This window comes from Eptesicus fuscus, chromosome 11 (assembly GCF_027574615.1).
Source record: "Eptesicus fuscus isolate TK198812 chromosome 11, DD_ASM_mEF_20220401, whole genome shotgun sequence".
Classification (NCBI taxonomy): Eukaryota; Metazoa; Chordata; class Mammalia; order Chiroptera; family Vespertilionidae; genus Eptesicus; species Eptesicus fuscus.
This window is the reverse complement of record NC_072483.1, coordinates 62803328-62822792: the sequence shown is the minus strand read 5'-3', so window position 1 is coordinate 62822792 and position 19465 is coordinate 62803328. Positions and strand designations below refer to the sequence as shown.

Genomic DNA, 19465 nt, shown 5'->3' with positions numbered 1-19465 from the left:
GTTGTGACAGTGTCCAGATATCTCTACAAAGCCTCTGAGCTGTTTCCTAGTTCTTGGCAGAGGAAAGGCTAGAAGTCATCTGAGTCTTTCAGGGTTAATTAGTATCCCACTTTTTTTTTTTTTTTTTTTACTTTCTCAGCAAATCCTCAAAACTATACTATGAGTTAAGTACATTTATTATCTCAAGTCCAGAGAGGTGAAGTTATTTGTCCAACACCACACAGCAACTGCCTAGCCAGGGCGTGATCTTAGGTTAGTCCAACCACAGAGCCCTAAACCAAGACCTCACCGCACGCACGTTGTGCACTGAGCTCATTTTCCTCCAGCCTGTGGTCCCCCACGCCCACCACTTTCCAGAAGGAGCAGCAGGAACAGAAGGACTATTGTTGGTGGAGCCCCAGGCACTGTAGGGTCCTAGAGAAATAAGAGGACAAAGGTGCCAAAAGCTCTATGGGGGCATCCCTGGGTCTGGGGCCTGGGAGGTGGAGACAGCGCAGGTGGAGGTGCAAGGGCATCTGGGCAGCCTGGGCAGGCGTCGGGTGGAGGCGTCCGAGGAGGCTTCATCCAGGACCTGTCTTTGGGGTTTTGTGCTCTCCGCTGGCAGTAGAAAGTGCTGGCCCAGGACAGTGCCCACGCGGGCTGCAGACCCGTGGTCCCCGAGCACAGGGCAGAGCGGTAGTACCATGTGTGCCTGTAGCTGACCAGGGAACACTGTGAGTGGTTGCAGCTGGACCAGAGCACAGCCAGAGCTGGTGGCCACCACACGAAGTGGCTTAGGGTCCTCTTGACACCTTCCAGGATGTCCTTTCGGGACGGGGACTTCGCTGGAACTGCGAAACCAACACCATCAACGTGTTCTGGTTTCAGAGCTGCTGGGGTCTGCCCCGCAGAAGTAGCCGGGATCCCATCAGTGATAGCCCAGTAGGTGGCTCTTCGTGGGTGGGCGAAGACTTCTGGAGGCGGCTTGCTGTCTGGGACAACCAGAGAGGAGTACAAGCCCAGAGGTCTCCTCCCCAGATGCTCGGACAACCTGGGGTCCTGCTCCCGGAGCCCCAGGGACGGGCTCAGCTGGGGCAGCACTGAGAGCAATGTCAGCTCTCCTGGTTTTCCTGTCACCGGAAGACCCTGTGGCTTGTTCGTCACTAGTGGTCCTTTCTGGCCCATCACAGATGCCATCAGCACATCGACCAGCTCCTCCTACTGAGGTTCTCTGGCTGCAGCAGCCCTGGGAAGGACTGGTTTCCCAGGGACCCCGATCGATCGATTGTTTGCTGGAGCCTTGAGGTTGCAGTTGACGCTGGGCCTCGGTGCTAAAGCCTTCGACCGGGCGGGCTGAGCGGACCCCTGGCCCTGCCACCAGCTACCCAAGACATGGCCCCAAACCCAGTAGCCACCCATCTAGTATCCCATCTTTAATATCAAACCACCAAGTACGTCACTTGAGGCAAACAGAATTGGAGCTTGTCTTTTGAGACGTTATGTTATTTTATAGCCAGCTGCTGACATAAGTAAATGGTGTCCTTTAGGGAGTCTAGTTATATCCTAGAGAATAAAACTAAATCATCCACCTATTGGATTAGGGTTCAGTCTCCGGGAAAATCAACATAATCCAAATCAGCCTTTAGTATCTTAGAAAAATGGGTGGGTTTCCGTATCTCCCTTCACATTACAGTCCAAGTAAATGGGAGGTCTCCCCCAGGTGATGGTAAAGAGCTATTGACTCTCTTTTCTGCAGGAATGCCGAAGAAGGCACCACAGAGATCTTATGAAAAATATTGGCAATCCACAGGAATGGCTGATAATAGGATACATGGATTTAGAACCACAGGATGTCTGGGCATACCTTTTTTAAAAAAAAAAAATCCTCACCTGAGAATATGTTTTTATTGCCTTTTAGAGAGAGAGGAAAAGGGTGGGGGGGAGGGGGGCAGGGAGAGAGAAACATCAGTGTGAGAGAGAAACTGATCAGTTGCTTCCCGCCTAGACTGGGGATTAAACCTGCAACCTAGGTATGTGCCCCGACTGAGAATCGAACCGTGACCTCCTGGTTCATGGGTTGATGCTAGCCTGGGGGTAATTTCAATTTCTCCGAAAGCATTGGTAAGAAGAAGGGGAAACACCCTCTCATAACCCTTAGAGAAGCTCCATGCTTGCTCCTCTCTCTCCCCCTGCCTTTTTTTTTTCTAAATTCCATTTCAATTTTTGACAATTTTCCTTAAGACGCTATGGCTTTTTACAGTAAAAAGAGACTCTCTTTTGACCTCATTGGAAAGTCCTTTGGGGAGGTCTGACCTGATTGCTTAGCTGCTGGAGTTGTACATTCATAATTTTAGTAGCTTTATCCTTTTCTGCCTTTGAATCGTTTCAAATAAGTGATGGGCCAGAATTGCTAGTTTATCAGAATTGCTAACATATGTGGTTGACCAGTTTAATTCATGTTGTTCCATCAGAGTTACAAGCTCCTCATCTAATCCTTCCAGAAATGCTGATAAGCATTGGACCATTCTGATGTTCCTTAAAACTGTCTGGAGACGATCCTGAATGTTGTTTGAAACTTTTTTTCAAAACATTCAAATAAATCAAGTATGTTTTCATTGATGTTGTTGGATTTTCATCCAATCTATTTTCGGGGAGCTGGGGGGGAGGTAAGGGAGAATCTCAGGGGTGGCTTGGTGAAGCCAGTGGGCTTAATTCCCTGCATTTTTCTTGGCCTGTTTCTCTGTTTTTTTAAAAAATCCTCTATAGGAGTTTTCCAGCAGACCCTACTTAGCTATTCTGCTGCTTTGCTCTCAGAAACTGGTAGCTGTATTAGTTGAAACAGGTTAGAATATCCAGGATCATATATTCTAACAATTAACTGAAATTCTTTTGCAAACCCAAAAGGGTCTTAAAGAGGATCGGGAAAATCTGTAGTTAGATTCCTTAATTCTGCTTTAGTCCATGAGAGCAAATTATTGCTGGTTCCCCTCATCCTGAGACTGGCTTTTCTCTAAGCAGAGCTACAATGATTTGTGTGGGTTGTTTGTTTGTTTTTCTAGCCCTATTCTGTTCTGTCTTTTAATTCTTACTTTCCCTAAGCCAGTAGAGGGTGATAGTAATGAGGAGAGAAGAGGAGGTAAAGAAAGGGCAGGCAAGCCCAGAAAAGGGAGCTCAGAAAGGAGCAGGCAGATAGAGGAAGGGTGAAGTGGGGTGTTGGCCCTGGGCAGCCTCAGAAGCCTTCTTTAGATCAGAGACAGTTTCTAAAAGTTTCTTGCTAACTTCCTTGAAGATAAAAAAAAAAAGTTATCTGACAGTTCAGAAACAGTCTTTAAAATTCTCTTAAATTCCCAAACGGAGGAAAGCTTACCTGTGCTCCTTGTACAGACTTCTATTTTCTAGTCAAGGTTAGTGTCCCATTCATCCAATTCCATTCCAGAGCCTGATTTTTCCCATCAAGCACACAAAACATAGCTTAGCGGTATCTAAAGAGACCTTTGTTGCCCATCTTAAGCTGCTATCACTTTTATCTAATTCTCCGCATTTCTGTAAACACTCTCAAGTCGAGGCTTCGTACAAATTGCACAGGAAACTTGCCTGAGTACTGAAGGGAGGCTGACTGTCATGGGGCTTGTCAGCCTTGGATGTACAATTTCCCACATTAATTTTAACTTTTATTTTGAGCCAGTTAAGAACAACTCAAATAGCCCTTGGCCGGTGTGGCTCAGTTGTTTGGAGAGTTGTCCTGTGCACTGAAAGGTGGCGGGTTCGATCCCTAGTCAGGGCATGTGTAAGAGGCAACCAAATGATGTTTCTCACATTGATGTTTCTCTCTCCCTTCCTCTCTCTAAAATCAATGAAAAAATAATAATAAATAGAAAGAACAACTCAAAGAAAGCCAGGAACCACTACCTAAAGCAGGTAGGTTAAGGATTTCAAGAGGAGACTCACCCAAGTTTACCTCGTGAGGGTCAAAGAGCCCCTGGAGCACAGTGGGCACACTGAACCTGACACCTGGCCTGGTGCAGGGTGGTCCTGGGTGGGCTTATTTAGAATCCTGCCAGCTGAGCCAACTAATGCCCATGTAAGAATGTCCAAACCTGTAGAGGATGTTTATTAAAAAGTATTTGAGCCAAACAAAGCATATACCTGGAGGTAAGATCTCAACAGAATGAGAAAAAATGCTTCTTAGAATGTCGTTTGCATTTTCTTTCTTTCTTTCTTTCTTTCTTTCTTTCTTTCTTTCTTTCTTTCTTTCTTTCTTTCTTAATATGTAGCTTCTTTTATACATTAGGAATTAAGGAGGGAACATAAGGAAGATTACCTGAAGGTAAGAGAAAGCAAGGCAAGATTGGACTACAGGATAAGATTATGTGCTCTCTTGAGGGTGGTTTTTCTTCTGAGGGGTCTGAAAAGAGACCTTTCAAAGATGTGTTAACCTAGGTGCACAGAGACAATGGGTAGGATTTGCATCAGACGAAAATAAACCTTTTACTAAAGGTGATATATGCTCACCCATTAACTTCCAGGTTAGGAACTTACAAGCCCCCCCTGTGAGGTTACTGTCCATTTTGTCCATATACACCCCACCTCCCTCCACACCCAGAACTGAGCCTGGGCCCAGTTCTCAAGGGGAACATAGAACAAAATCAGGTGAATGAAGGAGTGATGGGTTCCCAGGACTGTGGAAGCAGAGAGTTGGGGTGGCCACATCAGGACCCTGCAAATGCTCCTCACCCTGAGGGCACCTGCCGGGGGTCTTGTCCAGCATCTAGAAGGGTTCAGGAATCTGGAGAAGGGGCTGCTGTAAATTATTAAAGAGTCTAGAGATGAAACATAATTTTGGAAGGCATTTGGGGAGCCAGAGGAGCTTGGCTGTAGGAACCAAGTTCTGCTTGTCTCAGGAACCCTTAATTTTTAAAAATATATTTTTTATTTATTTCAGAGGAAGGGAAAGGGAGAGAGAGATAGAAACATCAATGATGACAGAATCATTGATCAGCTGCTTCCTGCACACCCCCTACTGGGGACTGCCCAGGCATATGCCCTTGACCAGAATCAAACCCAGGACCCTTCAATCCATAGGCTGATGCTCTATCCACTGAGCCAAACTGGCTCGGGCAGGACCCCTTGCTTTTTATTAACACAAATTGTGCTAAGGCAAAGTAGATATACAGATCAAAGGAAAGGTTTAGTATACAGAATCCATTGTCAGATTGGGGGAAACTGCCTAGGGCTGTTCAGGTGTTTGGCCAATAGGAGGCAATAACAGGTAGATTGAGATGCCCTCAGCTGTCTGGCAGCAAGCAATCATTTATGCAAATCTTCAGGTGTGGGGAAATGCCCTTAGACATTTCCAGCAGGCAAACCTCAAGGTTCCATCAACCTTTTGATGAAACTCCTTACATTTATGATATGCTGGAATTAGCTTCCGGCAGGCATCTCTCCCCTGACCCCACTCTACCTTGGCAGATAGCAGGCTCCACCTTGTTCAGGCCTCAAAACTTTGCCACACCCTACCACCTTCCTTCTGCAAGCAGGCAGGGGTGGGGTCAGGGGAGCTGCCTGGGTCATTGGAGGGACATGGAGACTTTTATAGCCAGGTCTGAAGTCCTCCCCTGATTAAGCCCAAAGAGCTTGCCCTGCAGCTGGTGCCCTGGTGTCTCAGCCTTGTCCAAGTTCCAGCCTCACCAGGTCCCGGCCCCTCTGCAGTCCCAGCTCCTTCGCTGGCCCCCCATCCCACAGGCATGCAGGGAGCCCACGAGCTGCTGCTGCTGCTGCTGCTGCTGGGCCTGAGGATACAGCCGTCCCTCGGATTCATCCCAGGTAAGGGGCCCCTTCCAGCGGGCCCACACATGGGGCGCTCCCCCAAGGCAGACCTGACCACCCTCTCCCCTTGGCCAGCTGAGGAGGAAGACCCAGCCTTCTGGAACCACCAGGCAGCCCAGGCTCTGGACACCGCCAAGAAGCTGCAGCCCATCCAAACCGCCGCCAAGAACCTCATTCTCTTCCTGGGGGACGGTGAGTGTGCATGGCATGTCCATTCCAGAGCCCCACAATCCTGGTACCCAGGGCTACCTATGGACACAGCCCTGCCTGCGGACTCAGACCTGACAGGGTTCCACTCCTTCAGGGATGGGGGTGCCCACAGTGAGCGCAGCTCGGATCCTGAAGGCACAGATGAATGGCAAGCTGGGACCTGAGACCCCCCTGGCCATGGACAAATTCCCATACATGGCTCTGGCCAAGGTAAGGGCTGGGTGGCCTCAGGGTGCTCCACACCACAGGGGTGGGGTGGGCCTAGGGAGCCTGGTAGGAGGGAAGGCCCCAGGAGGGTTGGGGCCTGAGTTAGGGGCCCAGGGCCTGGTCATGATCCGGGTCTCTGTCCCAGAGAGGAGCTGAGGGTGTCTCTGTCCCCAGACATACAACGTGGACAGACAAGTGCCAGACAGTGCAGGCACGGCCACGGCCTACCTGTGTGGTGTCAAAACCAACTACCGGACCATTGGTGTGAGTGCAGCAGCCCGGTATAACCAGTGCAACACAACACGTGGCAACGAGGTCATCTCCGTGATGAACCGGGCCAAGAAAGCAGGTGGGCTTGGGGCCAGCCTAGTGGGCAGGGGTCGGGCCCAGAGAGCACAGTGGCTCACCCTGACCTGACCTCCATCACCCTCAGGGAAGTCAGTGGGGGTGGTGACCTCAACGAGGGTGCAGCATGCCTCGCCAGCCGGCACCTACGCGCACACGGTGAACCGCAACTGGTACTCGGATGCAGACATGCCTGCCCAGGCGCTGAAGGACGGCTGTCAGGACATTGCCACGCAGCTCATCTCCAACATGGACATTGATGTGGGTCATGGGGCCGTGGGGACCTGAGCAGCGGGGTGGGCCCCACGCTGGCCACAGTCCCAGGCAACCCACAGCCTGAGCCCTGGGGCCTGGGGCCTGGGGCCTGGGGTCTGGCAGTGTCTCTGGGCACGTGGGCTGGTGGTGTAGAAGGTACAGGCAAGCCAGGCTGTCGCCACAGACCTGGTTGGGGGCGGAGGGGACTAGAGATTGTTTGTTCAGGGGGCAAAGGGCCAGGCAGGCCCCAAGCTCACCTGCCCTACTCCTCTGGCTCCAGGTCATCCTGGGTGGAGGCCGCAAGTACATGTTTCCCAATGGGACCCCAGACCCTGAGTACCCCGGTGATGCCTCACAGAGCGGAATCAGGTTGGACATGCGGAACCTGGTTCAGGAGTGGCAGGCCCAGCACGAGGTGACGGGGGCTCATGGGCGCAGGGGACAGAGCAGGGACAAGGGCAGGGCTGCTGGTGGTAGAGCCGTGGGCTGAGGCCTGCTTCTGTCCCTGCCAGGGGGCCCAGTATGTGTGGAACCGAACAGCGCTCATTCAGGCGTCCCAGGACCCCTCCGTAACACACCTCATGGGTAACGACCCACCCCTCCCCACCTTCCTGCCCTGTCCTCCGGGTCCCTGGACACGCATGTGTGCACGGACCCCACTCCACAGCTTGTCCGTCACCCCGGTCCCCTTCCCCACAGGCCTCTTTGAGCCAGGGGACATGAACTATGAGGCCCAACGAGACACCAAGCAGGACCCAAGCCTGAAGGAGATGACAGAGGCCGCCTTGCGTCTGCTGAGCAGGAACCCCCGGGGCTTCTACCTCTTTGTGGAGGGTGAGTGAGTGGCACCCCCTCACTGAGCAGAGGGAGATCAGGATTCAGGGCAGGTTCCCCACCACCCACCCATGGTCTTTCTGCAGGGGGCCGCATTGATCAAGGTCATCATGCGGGAAGAGCCTACTTCGCACTGACCGAGGCTGTCGGTTTTGATGACGCCATTAACAGGGCCAGCCAGCTCACAAGCGAGAAGGACACACTGACCCTTGTCACCGCTGACCACTCTCATGTCTTCACTTTTGGTGGCTACACTCTGCGTGGCAGCTCCATTTTCGGTAGGTCTGGGGAGAGTGGCAGGCGGTGCTTCCTCAATTAGGAGGCAGAAAATGCTGTGAGCCTCAGTTTGCTCATCTGTCAAATGGGGTCATAATAGCCATAACCCTGCAGGGTCTTGTGCGGATTAAGTATTGAATTGGCAAGCAGTGCTGGGGCTTAGCCCACAGGGGGCGCTGCAGAGCTGCGGTGGTGCCATCACAGGTCCCCTCCTCCCCGCAGGGCTGGCTCCTGAGGCAGCCTCCGATGGCAAGACCTACACCTCCATCCTTTATGGCAATGGCCCCGGCTTCGCAATCAGCGGGGGCTCACGTCCCAACGTCAGTGACAGCCAGAGCAGTGAGTGCACCATCCCGGTGGGGGGGCAGGTGACCTCCGTGGGGAACTCCCTGGCGGGGGGAATTGCCCAAGGACCCTGAACCCCACCCTGAACCCCCATCTTTGGCCAGGTGACCGCAACTACAGGCAGCAGGCGGCCGTGCCCCTGTCGTCTGAGACTCACGGCGGCGAGGACGTGGCGGTGTTCGCGCGTGGTCCGCAGGCGCACCTGATGCACGGGGTGCAGGAGCAGAGCATGGTGGCGCATGTCATGGCCTTCGCCGCCTGCCTGGAGCCCTACACCGCCTGCGGCCTGGAGCAACCCCCTACCACCAGCACCCCCACCGACGCTGCGCACCCCGGGCTGTCCGCAGGCCCCTCGCTGGCTGCGGTGATTGGGGCGCTATGGCTGATACTGCTGGGGAGAGTGGTGCCCTGACCATCCCACTCATTTTGGCCCCCATCTGATGTCAGCCGAACCCCTGCCCAAAGCCTCCAGACCCAGGACCCGCCTCGGGCCTCTACCTTCTGACCTTTACCTGTTGGCAATAAATGAGCCTCAGCTGGCGCAGCGCTGCCCCCGCCCCACCCTGCGGGCCTGATGGTGGGGCGCCCTAGAGGCTGAGGCAGTGGCTTTCCTGCCGCACCCACCCTCCTCCTAGGTGGCTCTGGACTCCCTGCCACCCCACCCCCAAACTGGGCAGACTGAGACATGAGCAATGTCCAGTCACCCTGATAACAGTGGCTTCCTGTCACCCTGCATCTGGCCCTGAGGGTACTGTGTTGATGGAGGAGTCACATGGGGGAGGGGGTCACATGGGGGGGTGGCGCTTCGACAGAATCACTGGGCCTGGTCCCGTTACCCAGAGGAACAGAGACACAGAAAACAGCCCCACGCCGCGCCCGATGGCCTTTCAGTCTGGGAGAGCCAAGAAGCTTCGGGCAGCCCCAGAGCAGCCCTTGCTCCCACCCTGAGCCGTGTGGGCACTGGGCATAGATTGGTGACCAGGAGATGCCCTGCCCTATTCTGGGAGGGACACAGGGATAATCAACTAAACTGCCAATGCTGACATGTTCTGGAAAGAAATAGCATTAGCATGTGGGGCCACAGAATGTGTGTGTGAGTCAGGGGAGGGGAAAGGTAACTCAGATCAGGAGGGCAGGGGGCAGGGAGGGGCTCCCTGAGGAGCAGACAGGTGCGCCCAGACCAGAGGCGGGAGGGCTTGAGCAATGCTGAAAGGACAGCGTGCAAAGATGCTGAGGCAGCAATCAAGTGCTGCTGAGGCCAATAGCTGGATCAAAGGAGATAACCCCTGAAGGGAGGGGAGCGGCTGGGGGAGGAGCTCAGAACTGACCCACGGACTGGTATGTGATCAGAAGGCTTTGAGCACCGGCATAACAGACCTGACTGTAGGAACTATCGCCCTGGCTACTGTGGGGAGAAGACTAGATTCTGTTTTGTTGGAGGGGGTGGGGCAGAAGCAGGAGATGGGAAACCCCAGGGGAGATGCGGACACAAACCTGTCTGACCTCCATCCCAGGGCCAACATTCTGGGGAACCCACTCCAGTATAGCTACACTTCCTGAGTATCTAACCCACCCAGAGGGAACATGTAAAAGAATCCCAGAAAGGTGAAATCAACCATATTTTCCGATGCATTTTAACAGAATTACAAATTTATTTATCCATTGACAAAGGTGCAGAAAACCACTTGGCTCTGACTGGAAATACTGAGATGATAGAGCATGCTTCTACCATCTTGACTAACACTAACACCACCTTGAAGGCCTGGGTGTCAGGGCAGCTTAGTCCAATCCTGGATTTCAGTGGCTGTCACAAGAATGGGAGTGCAATGGAAGAAGGGCATTGTTAGCTGGGCTCACTGAGCGTCTCACTCCCTGGGAACTCCATCCACAGGTTGTGCAAAGGGTTGTGTTAGAATCCAGCTACTATTTTATTTGTCTTCCCTTTGTCAGTCAGTTGATCTTACCCACCAGTGGGAAGGTGCCACATGTTCGTTTCATAAATGGACTCAAAACCCAAGGTAGCCCTACATTTTAAAACTCTACAGGTTTTAGAAGTAGATTACTCTAGAATTAGTGTTGATGGCCACACAACTTCAAACATTCTAAAGAACATGGAACTGTGCACTTTAGAAAGGGTGAATTTTATGGTATATAAATTATATCTAAATTTTATAATACAGTTTCTGCTTCCAAGTTATTTCCATGTGCAGGTATGAGGGGGTGTATTGTCAAACACAAGGTTGCCCGCAAAGTCAGGTGTCCATGGGAACATTCCCAACATCTGTTTGGTTGTCTTTACCTTGAGGGGGCAGACACATGGAAAGTGTGTTTTTTAAGGTTCTTATTGGGGGCCCAAGACAGACAGCTCTTGTCACTCAAGACATGTCAGGACCTTGGTCTTGAGTTAAGAGGGAAGTTAGAAAGAGAAGGAGGAAAACTCACAAGAGCCCCTTTCCATACTTTGCCATCAAGATGACTCGTTCTTGTCTGGAGAGTATCTGTGTCACACCTTCTTACTGTGAGCAGGACACCTCACCGGCGGGCACTGCTCACCCTGAAGCTGCAGCAGGAAGGTCCAGGGACCACAAACAAGAGCTGGCAAAACCCATCAGACTTCTTGCCACGTCAGCCTCTTGGGTGTCTACCTGCAGAGTGCAGGGGAGGCAGAGAGGTGAGGCGCCTTTTCTACATGTAGACAAGGAGAAGTATTCGTGGGCCTAGTTCTTTGGGCACAGTGATTGTCCATTATTTGTCGGACAGTCAAATAATATATATATATATATATATATGTAAATATCTGTGTTTTCCGATGGTCTTAGGCTCTACAGCAGCGGTTCTCAACCTGTAAGACCATCGGAAAACACAGATATTTACATTACGATTCATAACAGTAGCAAAATTACAGTTATGAAGTAGCAACGAAAATAATTTTATGGTTGGGGGGTCACCACAACATGAGGAACTGTATTAAAGGGTTGCGGCATTAGGAAGGTTGAGAACCACTGCCCTAGAAGAAGTTCAAAGCACACCTGTCTTTAATATTCTCAATTTCTAAGACTGAAGGAAAAAACATGTTTTTATTTATTTCAGAGAGAGGAAAGGAGAGGGAAAGAGAGATAGAAACATCAATGATGGGAGAGAATCATTGATCGGCTGGCTCCTGCACTCCCACTACTGGGGATTGAGCCCACAACTGGGAATTGAACCGTGACCTCCTCTTCATAGATTGATGCTCAACCACTGAGCAATACCAACTGGGATATTCCTAGTACTTTTAATTATATTTAGGGTATCCCCCCAAATGTATACACACTATAACAGCTGATAGCTCAATTTTGAAAATGAAATGTATTTTAAGAAACACTACCTTTATAATTATTAAAAGCGTGTGTATACATTTTTGGGGACAACCTATATATTGAAATTTTATTCCTTAAAAATTTTAATTCCTAATAAAAACTAAAAAGCAAGCAATTAGCTTTCTTTAGATTGGCAAGGTTATTAATACATTTCATAACCTCAACAAACTTATTTTACTGACAAATAAATATATCTCATAATTTTTGGAGATATATGCTTCCTCAACAAAACACAAGCCATATTTATAAACAAATCTGATTTTATCTTTCAGTTTCTCTATAATAAAAAACCAGAAGTAGGTAAACTTATGCTTACTTAGTAATTAATGCTTTAGTATTTTATCTTATTTGAAAATGATCTAGAAGCCCTAGTTGGTTTGGCTCAGTGGACAGAGTGTCAGCCTGCAGACTGAAGGGTCCCGGGTTTGATTCCAGTCAATGCCACATGCCCAGGTTTCGGGCTCGATCCCCCAGCACTGGGGGTGTGCAGGAGGTAGCCAATCAATGATTCTCTCTCATCATTGATGTTTCTATTTCTCTTTCCCTCTCCCTTCCTCTCTGAAAGCAATAAAAATATATTTTTAAAAAATAAAATGACTTAGATATTGAATAATTTTTATCATATACAACTTAGCAAAACTCTAAGGTTTCAAATTACCAAAAGATTTTGGGAAACTATTAAAAGTATATATTTAGCCGAAACCGGTTTGGCTCAGTGGATAGAGCGTTGGCCTGCGGACTCAAAGGTCCTGGGTTCGATTCCGGTCAAGGGCATGTACCTTGGTTGCGGGCACATCCCCAGTAGGGGGTGTGCAGGAGGCAGCTGGTCGATGTTTCTCTCTCATCGATGTTTCTAACTCTCTATCCCTCTCTCTTCCTCTCTGTAAAAAATCAATAAAATATATTAAAAAAAAAAATATATATATATATATTTATTGCTAAAGTGTTTCACCTAAACACTTTTTATTTATTGACATCTATTTATTACTTCTTAACAATCATACTTAGAGTACTAGAGAAGATTTTATGCTACATTAAAGCAGCTTCTTTCATGAACTTATTAAACCAAAAGGGCTTGTATAAAAATTTTTTTAAAAATCCTTATTGTTAGAGATCAACCAAAGGACTTGTATGCATGCATATAAGCCTAACCAGTGGTCACGGACAACAGGGGGGTGGGGGCATACGTGGGGAGGGGTTTGGGATGGGAATGGGGGGATGAGGACAATTATGTGATACCTTAATCAATAAAGAAATTTTAAAAAAATCTTCATTGTTGAAAGTATTAAAAATGCACCCCTTTATTCCCCCAATGCCCTCCACCCGGTTCCTGCCCCACCCCAGGCCTTCACCACCCTACTGTCTGTGTCCATAAGTAGGGAGTGTGCAGGAGGCAGCTGGTCAATGATTCTCTCTCATCATTGATGTTTCTATCTCTCTCCCTCCCCTTCCTCTCTCTGAAATCAATAAAAACGTTAAAAAAAATAGTTTGCCAATAATTCCCACAAAATCCTGGACCTCTTACATTTTTACATGGGATGAGAATGTACTTTTATCTATGACAGTGTCCGGAACAACGTGCTTCTTACCCAACCACATGACTCCCCAAAACTTTACTACGGTGCCTGGACCTTGAACTGTCTGTGGATTCACTGCCCATCCTCTCTGTGGTAGGTGGTCCGGCAAAGCTTATAATGTTTTCTGTAGCAGAGGTAAATCTTCACAGGTCAGCATCATGTCATCCATATAATTTCACAGAGGTCGGGAAGGGAGCAGCGATGGGGCCACGTGCGGTGGGGCTATGTAAATAACCTTGAGGGAGCATCTGGAAGGTCTACTGTTGCCCTTCGTAGGAAAAGGCAAAATGATCTCGGGGCTCGATAGCCAGGTGTATGCTAAAGAAGCATTGGCCGGGTCCAGTACAGCATGGACCGTTCTAAATAAGGCAGTGCCTCCTTTTTACGCAGCTGTACCGAACACGGCCCCTCGGATAGACCCTGGGATAGAGGGGCCGTGTTCGGTACAGCCGTGTAAATAGGAGGCACTGCCTTATTCAGTTCTCTGTAGTCGCTGTCATTCTCCAAGGCCGTCTGGCCTTTCTGCCGGCCACACTGGACTGTTACAGACGTTGTGTTCAGGACACTCAATATCCACACCACGGAGCTCTCGAATAGTTTCTCCTGTTCCCTCGTTTCCTCGTGGTAACTGGTATTCTGTGCTTACTTGCCACTCTTTGTGGTTACGTGTATTCAGAGGTGGATTTTCCAACAGAGGTTTGTAGGGTCTGGCCTTGCAAAATGTCAATACCCAGAATGTTCTCCAGGACGGGGGCGATAAAGACATCGTATTCCCGAAGGGGATAGCACCCAATTGGCAGAACCGGGGTCCTTTTAATCGTAATACTCTGGCTTCCATAGCTGTTTATAGCACTGAGGAGACCAGACAACTGGTTTAGGATGACCATGTATTAGAGTTCATGTAGCATCAGTGTCAACCAAAGCAGTAACTCTGTGTGTATTTCTGGGGAACCAATGATGGGTGAGTTCTATGTGAGGCCTCCAACCACCCGCTGTGGCCCTCACTTGAGGTTGATCTTGACTTTCATCCTATCCTGGGTGGAGGGGTAGGAGGCATCCAACCAGAGTAGAATGAAATCCCAGAGGGTTCCTCCTGTGTGGGGGTGCCCTGCTGAGGCCTCAGAGGCTGCTGCTGCAAGGGCTTTCTTTGAATCAAAGGTCAGATGCACCGGGTGTGTCCTTGGCTCACTGCTTTTATTATCCCTTGGGAGAAACTAAGCTGGGTAAACAATTACTGTAAATTAAACAAAGAGGGAGAGCCACTTGCATCTTCCCCACTCCCTAGCAAACCCCATTTTTAGGTTTTTGGGTTTCTTCATCCACCATAGTGCATTTAAACTGGAATGCATTCAATGCCACTTAGTATGGATCATCAACATGTTCTCATTGTTGCGTGTATGTTTTCCAGGTGGGTTGAAGCCTTCCCCTGCCGCAAGGCTGATGCCCTCACAATGACAAACTGTCAGAAAATGTGTTTCCCACTGGGCTGTGCCTCCCACAGTCTCTAGTGACCGAGGCACCCACTTCACTGAGGAAATCATATGAGCCTTGATGGACAGCCTTGCAAAGAAAGTTATTGGGATTGTCACAAACCCTGTCACCCTCAGTTATCGGGCAAGGCCAAGAGAACCAATGGGAAAACTTGATTCAAGAAGTATTAATTACATGGGACTGAATGAGCTGACAGGGATGATTATATTGTTATGACTTTTTGTTTGAAACATTGCTGGTTCTTTAATTTTTTTTCCAGATACAAGGGAACCTTTTCTCTTTAACTAAGACTTAACAGAAAGTTAGTAAATTACACCTTTATAAACAGAATTGAAACACTTCTCTTTTTCTTTCTACTCAATCCCTCCAGAATTCAGAAACTATATTTTTATTTTCATGGAAATATTGCTATCTGCATGAATTCAATAAGAATTTTGTTGCCCTGGCGGGGTAGCTCAGTTGGTTAGAGAATCATCCGGGTATGCCAAGGTTTCAGGTTCAATCCCTGGTCATGCACATACAAGAATCAACCAATGAATGCTGAAGTAAGTGGAACAGCAAATCTCTCTCTCTCTCTCTCTCTCTCTGCTTCCCTCCATTCCTTCCTCTCCCTCTAAAATCAATCAATCAATAAAAATTAAAAAAAAAAAAACAACAACCACGAATTTTGCCCAGCTGGCGTGGCTCAATGGTTGAGCATTCACCTATGAACCAGGAGGTAATGGTTCGATTCCCAGTCAGGGCACATGCCTGGGTTGCAGGCTCGATCCCCAGTGGAGAGCGTGTAGGAGGCAGCCGATCAATGATTCTCTCTCATCATTGATGTTTTTATCTCTCTCTCCCTCTTCTTTTCCCTTACTCTCTGAAATCAATAAAAAAAATATATATATTTTTTAATGTATTTTTTAATTAATTTCAGAGAGGAAGGAAGAGGGAGAGATAGAAATATCAATGATGAGAGAGAATTACTGATTAGCTGCCTCCTGCACGTTCCCCACTGGGGATCAAACCCACAACCTGGGCATGTGCCCTTGACTGGAATAGAACCTGGGACCCTTTAGTCTGCAGGTCGACGCTCTATCCACTGAGCCAAACCAGCCAGGGCAAAATATAGATATTTAAATAAAGAATTTTGTTCTTGTAATGATGCACAATTGGAAACTAATTATGTTACGAAGCTTTGACTGGAATGCCATATTTGAGAGAGTCACACATAGACTTAGATCTGACCAGACAGCTTTAAGGAATTAAATTTGACTTGGGGAAGCCAATAAAATCCTTGGAAATGTTGGCCTGGTACCTAGCTTACAGGGTTCTTAGCAGCCCTACCAGGTGAGTAAAGGAGTCACTTCTTGGCAGGTACAGGAATCTCAAGCAATTTGAGGGACATCAAGAAAAGAGGAACTCACCCAAATCTGCAGGTGTCGCAGGTGAAGTCTGAGCATCAGAGGCCTTCAAAGTTCAGTCAGGAGGTTCCTTATGGAAAAGTCCCAGCAAAGCAGATTTAAAAGCACCTATATGATCAATTGCTATTCTTGTTGTATATATACACATAATACACCAATTTATTAAAACTATACAATTTCAAACAAATTCATCTTACTTTGGCTATCTTTGGTAAAAACGGGGGTGACTTTAGAGAGAAAACGGTTTCAGTAAAGCCCTTTTGTGGATATTAGATTCTAGTGCTGGTCATTGTCTTTTGAGGTTTGGTTTCTACGTGTAACTAAATTGGATCCTGGTTTCCTCCAGCGTCTGGCTATGACTCTCCAAACTCACATTGCCAATGTTTCTTCCAGCCTTTGACTGGGAATCGTTGAGAACCCAAACCACCCTCTCGAAAGCCGTGCCAGCTGAAATGGGACAACTTGATATAACCTTCAGAGAAATCACAGCAGCTCAGATATGGACAATCTTGGTGCCTGTGGCAGAAAGACCATCAGAGACGTTCAAAATGCAAACGAGGAGAATCTGTCAGACGCTCACTGCCTGCCTTCACTCCACCTAAAGATGATTCCAGCCAAATGTCTAGAAATCCCCTTGCCTGCCTGCTTTCAGAACTCAGAAATCGGGGTTATAGTCTGCGCCAGTCACTAACCATTTTTCTTTTGTTTCCACAGAGATGCCTCTTATTATGTACCTGGTTGCTTGTACCATAGGCCTAACTTTGGGGGCAAAACTGTTGAACTGAACCGACCTGTTCTCAAGACAGACTGGCTTAATGAGATATGGAACAACCTCTCAACCCAACTTCTGGACCGCGAGTTCTCAGGAAGTCTTAAAGGCAGGACAAGGGGTTCAGAACAGGCCTCCCCAGGCAGTTCATGAGAATCTTTCCCTCTCCCTTAAATAATTTTAATTAGGGGCCTTGCCCATAATAAGAGTTATCAGAAATAATGTTTTATGACCTACCTACAGGGCAAGGCAAATCTCTAATTACTGAACATCCGCCCTTCTTATCGACCTTCCTCCCCCGAAGCCCCGGGTGCCTTACCTCACCCCTAGCTCAGAATGTCATACACACTCCCTTTTTCCTTTCTGTCCCGGAACCTCCCATGTCTGTGGGGTCTCTGACTCTTGTGTATGTGGGGTTCTCATCTGCACGTATGTAGTTAAATTTGGTCATTTTCTCTTGTTAATCTGTTAACCAGTTGATGGGTCTCTCACATCTATGTTTTTCTCTCTCTCTTTCTCTCCCCCCCCCTTTCTCCCTCCTCCCTTCCACTCTCTCTAAAAATCAATGGAAAAAATATCCTCAGGTGAGAATTAACAACAATTATATAACAAACTGTTTGAAGTACCCCCCCACCCCATCAGAAGAGTCTAGAAGGAGAAGGTTCCCTCCCCCACATTACCAAGTATCATATAAGGCTCCAACACTTCTAGGGCAATTTTTGTTTATAAAGTTAAGGCCACAGCTGGCTCTACAGCATTTTATGTGCTGTTGGGGCCTCCAGCCCTTTCCTGCAAGGCTCTGACTGCGCCTGAGCCATCAAAATCCTTTAAAATAAAAAAATAAAAAATCCTTTCTGGGAAACTGCTCCATTGAAGGGTGCACTAACACTGTTTTCCCCATATGACATTGTTTTTATTAAACAAGACATTTACTGTTGAGAATATATCTTCTCTGCTATATCTCTCCTTTAGTGGTTCATGAAAAAAAAAGTGGTTTGTGGATTTCATTATTGGAACAGAATTCAGCAAATACGTTAAGCTGAGATGTGTTAGAAACATCTGTACTTTCAGCCAACTGTATAGCAAACCTCCCACACTGGGTAATTTGCTCTTACATTTCCTCCTAATCTACGGCAGTGTTTTCTCTACATCTTCCAACAGTATTTGCTGACAAAGAAATGCGTTTCGGTTTGTCGACAGATCATTTTCTGTTCATTGTTTCTGCCATTTTTACTGCAGTAGAAAGAATGAATGCCTGGCGGTAGCTGCTTTTTGTCTTCTGCTATTATGTAAGAAACTTTAAAAGAGCTTTCCAAATATTTATCATTGCTTAGGGAAATATCAAGAAGTACTGGCTGGACAGCATGTCACTTTAAACATCATTGGGAAAGGTTGCGGGAGTCCATCTCCGTGTTCTGGAAGCTTAATTTTTAAATTCCTTGCTCACCATGAGGGTTCTGTGTTGTCATTGACTAATATCTCAAGGTACAAGGCATGCGGGGAAAGCTTTCCCAGTGATGACAGGGACGGGGTAGGAAGCAGTTTAATTTAATATATATACTAAAGGCCTGGTGCATGAAATTCGAGCACCGGGAGGGAGGAGGGGGGCTCTCAGCCAGGCCTGCACCCTCTCGCAGTCTGGGAGCCCCGCCCACTCGCCGCAGCGCCGTCAGCGTGGTGGCCTGGGCCTCCCTCTTTGGCACAACTGAAGAGCCCTCCCCCACCTCCCCCCATTGCCCCACCGGCTGGTGGCCTGGGCCTCCGTCTGCAGGGCGATTGTGGGGTGATGGCGGGGCCCCCCAACCAATCGCATAGCACCCGCCTTGGTTGGCCTGGCATCAGTGCGTGCCATAGCGTGGTTGTCCAGACGTTGTTCTGCTGTTCGGCTGTTTGGTCGATTTGCATATTACGCTTCTATTATTATAGATATTGGAGGCTAACTTCTCCTCAGGTCTGTTCCAGGGGTGATGGCAAGCATGTATCCGGAGGGAGGGAGGGTCTCGGCTGCTGCTTCTGTGGTTGTTCGCCTGTGTGTGAATTACTGGTATTATCGGTAGTTTCTGTACAGGACTATTTTGTAAGCCACTTGATTTTTTGGGACGATTAGTTTGTTTAAAATTAGATCATATAATCCATAAATCCACATAGAGACACACTGAAGTCGAACACATCGCAATCTATGGAGAGTGAGCAAATTGGGAGGGGTTGCAGCACCTACATACCTTCCCCCAGGACACCCAAGAACCATGTTGGGTGGGTGCCAGGCTGACAGGCGAAGGTGCCAATGGAGCTAGATTTTAAACACATATGAGAAGTGCTGATTCCCTTCCATCCCAGCGCCCCTCCACCCCAAGGGCTGAGGAGAAGCTGCGAATGAGGTGAAGCATGGAGATCCCGGGACTAGGCACTCGGGTGGGGCGGGGGGAACGGGCACTTTCTGTCCCTTTCACCAAAACCCCTGACATCCAGAGGGGAACCCAGAGGTGCTTGGGCCTCACCAGACTCTCAAGCCCAGCAAATCCTGCAGAGTTTAAACTGGGCTCTAGAGGGCGCCATTGGTCCAGCTAGACCGGGAGCCCCTGCTTA

The 19465-nt window shown here is 48.6% G+C and overlaps 1 protein-coding gene and 1 pseudogene across 1 annotated transcript; one reads left to right on the top strand and one right to left on the bottom strand.

Annotated features, from left to right (window-relative positions):
* Positions 1-380: 380 nt before the first annotated feature.
* On the bottom strand, positions 381-1398 carry LOC103283439 (mitochondrial mRNA pseudouridine synthase RPUSD3-like; annotated as a pseudogene).
* Positions 1399-5717: 4319 nt separating this feature from the next.
* Positions 5718-8689, top strand: ALPI (alkaline phosphatase, intestinal). Its single transcript, XM_054723151.1, has 11 exons — positions 5718-5802; positions 5881-5997; positions 6110-6225; positions 6397-6571; positions 6656-6828; positions 7103-7237; positions 7335-7407; positions 7522-7656; positions 7743-7934; positions 8155-8271; positions 8382-8689. The coding sequence occupies exons 1-11, from the start codon at positions 5724-5726 to the stop codon at positions 8687-8689; spliced, it is 1620 nt and encodes a 539-aa protein (XP_054579126.1). The 5' UTR covers positions 5718-5723.
* The last annotated feature ends 10776 nt before the right edge of the window (positions 8690-19465 follow it).

Excerpts from the sequence above, each read along its gene's own strand:
- ALPI (XM_054723151.1), top strand. The coding sequence starts at position 5,724 with ATGCAGGGAGCCCACGAGCTGCTGCTGCTGCTGCTGCTGCTGGGCCTG. Across the intron at positions 5,803-5,880 it reads GTCCCTCGGATTCATCCCAG|CTGAGGAGGAAGACCCAGCC; the intron begins GTAAGGGGCCCC and ends CCCCTTGGCCAG. Across the intron at positions 6,829-7,102 it reads TCTCCAACATGGACATTGAT|GTCATCCTGGGTGGAGGCCG; the intron begins GTGGGTCATGGG and ends CTCTGGCTCCAG.